The sequence below is a fragment of the Citrus clementina genome, unplaced genomic scaffold (assembly GCF_000493195.1).
Source record: "Citrus clementina cultivar Clemenules unplaced genomic scaffold, Citrus_clementina_v1.0 scaffold_5, whole genome shotgun sequence".
Classification (NCBI taxonomy): domain Eukaryota; kingdom Viridiplantae; phylum Streptophyta; class Magnoliopsida; order Sapindales; family Rutaceae; genus Citrus; species Citrus x clementina.
Window position 1 is genome coordinate 10,498,987 of NW_006262201.1, and position 3,199 is coordinate 10,502,185.

The 3,199-nt window shown below is 38.9% G+C and overlaps 1 protein-coding gene across 1 annotated transcript; it reads left to right on the top strand.

Moving 5' to 3' along the window:
• Positions 1 to 455: 455 nt before the first annotated feature.
• On the top strand, positions 456 to 3,199 carry LOC112097904 (disease resistance protein RGA2-like). Its single transcript, XM_024183497.1, has 2 exons — positions 456 to 1,968; positions 2,310 to 3,199. The coding sequence occupies exons 1-2, from the start codon at positions 456 to 458 to the stop codon at positions 3,197 to 3,199; spliced, it is 2,403 nt and encodes an 800-aa protein (XP_024039265.1).

Genomic DNA, 3,199 nt, shown 5'->3' on the forward strand with positions numbered 1-3,199 from the left:
TACCATTACAAATATACTAATATTTATAATAAAAAAAATTTATGACTATTTTAAATCGACTGTATTATATGTGAATTCACAAGATTCATAGATAGATTGCACTGAGCTTTTTGTTGCAGTTTACAAATATTTTGTTACTAATTATCTTAAGAGCAGCAAGTAACTAAATACAAATGTAAGAAATTTCACAAGTGCTGATGCTGTGTACTCTGCAGAATTAATAATGGATTATTATGAATCAGAGAAACAGGGCAGACGCTGTACAATTATTGACGTGGTGGAGCAGAAAGCTAGCCCCACATGGTGACTCCTTTAATTTGCAGCACAAAAGAACGTTCACATTGACATTGACTCGAGGGTAAAAAGAATGCAAACATGCTTGAATGAACATTCTCACAGAATACATAAAAGCAAGAAAAGCAATTGCAGCATTTTCCATTTGATCTAATATCAGAATGGCTCTTGCGATCGTTTGCGCTCTCTTGGACCAGCTGAATTCCATTGCTCAAGAAAAGTGGAGGCTTTTGACGGGTGTCGAACAAGAAGTGGGAAAGCTTACTACCAATCTTCAAGCCATTCAAGCTGTGCTGGAAGATGCAGAGCAGAGGCAAATGAAGCAGGACAGAGCTGTTACTCTTTGGCTGGATCAGCTCAGAGACGCATCCTACGACATGGAAGATGTGTTGGATAAGTGGATCACTGAAACACGGAAATCGCAGCTTGATGAGGGCGGCGATGATGAAGATGATGATAACGACAATGCTTTTGTTACTCTTTTGACGAAGGTATGTTCCTTCTTTCCTGCTGCCTCAAACTGCTTTGGTTGTTTCAAACAACTCAGTCTTCGTCATCATATTACTGTCAAGATTAGAGAAATCAGTAAAAGGCTAGATGATATTGCCAGACAAAAAGATAGTTTCAAATTTGTTGAGAATGTGAGTAACAATGTTAAGAAACCAGAGCGAGTGCGAACCACCTCCTTGATTGATAAGGGAGAGGTTTTTGGTAGAGTTGATGAGAAAAATGAGCTCTTAAGCAAGTTGTTGTGTGACAGTAGTGAACAACACCCTCATATCATCTCATTGGTTGGGTTCGGGGGTATAGGCAAAACCACTCTTGCACAACTAGCCTATAATGATGATGAGGTGAAAATAAATTTTGAAAAAGTTATATGGGCGTGTGTATCAGACACTTTTGAGGAGATTAGGGTCGCCAAAGCAATCATTGAAGGTCTAGGCGAGTCAAAAAAAGCTTCTGGTTTAAGCGAATTCCAATCTCTTATGAGCCATATCCATAGATCAATTGGGGGAAAAAAATTTTTTCTTGTCTTAGATGATGTATGGGATGGGGATTCCAATAAATGGGATCCATTCTTCTTTTGTCTAAAGAATGGTCTCCACGGAAGTAAAATTTTGGTTACCACACGTAATGAGTCAATTGCACGTATGATGGGAACAACAGAGTCAGATACTATCTCCATTGAACAACTGGCTGAAGAGGAATGCTGGTTGTTTTCCAAGCAGTTAGCATTTTTCGGTCGCTGTTTCGAGGATTGTGAAAGATTAGAACCAATCGGGCGAAAAATTGCACGCAAGTGCAAAGGCCTGCCTCTTGCTGCAAAGGTAATAGGGAATCTCTTGCGCTCTAAAATTACAGTAAAAGAGTGGCAAAGAATGTTAGATAGTGAAATGTGGAAATTAGAAGAGATTGGGCAAGGTCTTTTGGCTCCTTTGTTGTTGAGTTATAACGATTTGCCCTCCAATTCGATGGTAAAACGGTGTTTCTCATATTGTGTTGTCTTTCCAAATGACTACAGTATGAATAAAGAAGAATTGATTAGTCTGTGGATGGCTCAAGGCTACTTTAACGCAGAAGAAGACGAAGAAATGGAGATGATTGGAGAAGAGTATTTCAACATATTAGCAGCACGCTCTTTCTTTCAAGAGTTTAAAAAAGATTATTTCAATGGTGATTTTATGTGGTGTAAGATGCATGACATAGTACATGATTTTGCCCAATTTATAAGTAGAAAAGTATGTCTGTGGCTAGAAATTGATGGTACCAAAGAATCAGTCATAAACTCTTTTGGTGACAAAGTCCGTCACTTAGGGTTAAATTTTCAAGGAGGAGCTTCATTTCCTATGTCCATTCATGGACTTAATAGATTGCGTACCCTCTTAATTTATGATAGAAGTCATTTCATTCCATCTCTTAGTAGTAGCATCCTTTCGGAGTTATTTAATAAATTGGTGTGTTTAAGGGCATTAGTTATAAGGCAATTTAACCTTTAAGTTTGCATCCTGTGCCAGATAGGATTAGAGAAATTCCAGAAAATGTTGGAAAATTGATACATTTAAAATATCTTAATTTGAATGGACTATGTATAAAGAGACTACCTGAGACTTTGTGTGAATTATATAATTTACAAAAGCTAGATATTAGGTGGTGCCGAAATCTTAGAGAATTGCCTGCGGGGATTGGGAAGTTAATGAACATGAGGAGTTTACTGAATTACGACACTCGTTCGTTGAAATACATGCCAATAGGGATTTCCAGATTGACCAGCCTTCGAACATTAGAAAAGTTTGTTGTGGGTGGAGGTGTTGATGGCGGCAGCACGTGTAGGCTTGAATCTTTGAAAAATCTTCAACTCCTTCGTGAATGTCGAGTAGAAGGGCTGAGTAATGTATCGCATGTAGATGAGGCTGAGAGGTTACAACTTTACAATAAGAAAAACCTCCTTCGTTTGAATCTCAAGTTTGGTATAGCCGTAGATGGGGAAGGCGAAGAAGGGAGGAGGAAGAATGAGAAAGATAAACAACTTCTTGAAGCCTTACAACCGCCTTTGAATGTAGAGGAATTACGGATTTTGTCCTACGGAGGCAACATGTTTCCCAAATGGTTGACTTTGCTAACCAATCGAAGGGAACTAAGGATTGATTTTTGTGAAAATTTGCAAGAACTGCCAATTCTAGAAGATTGCAGGACAACAGACATACCGCATCTTTCTTTCTTGATTATTCAGAATTGCCCCAAATTAAAGGTGCTGCCGGATTACCTTCTTCGGACGACGACGCTGCAGAAATTGACAATTTGGCGATGTCCCCTTTTGGAAAACCGTTATAGAGAGGGGAAAGGAGTAGACTGGCATAAGATATCTCACATTCCCCACATCAAGTTGTCGCTGTGGATGCCGTAA

Bases quoted from the DNA above. Each gene is read 5' to 3' on its own strand.
- LOC112097904 (XM_024183497.1), top strand. From the start codon at position 456: ATGGCTCTTGCGATCGTTTGCGCTCTCTTGGACCAGCTGAATTCCATT. The intron at 1,969-2,309 runs GTGATTTTATGT...ATCCTGTGCCAG, and splicing joins TAAAAAAGATTATTTCAATG to ATAGGATTAGAGAAATTCCA.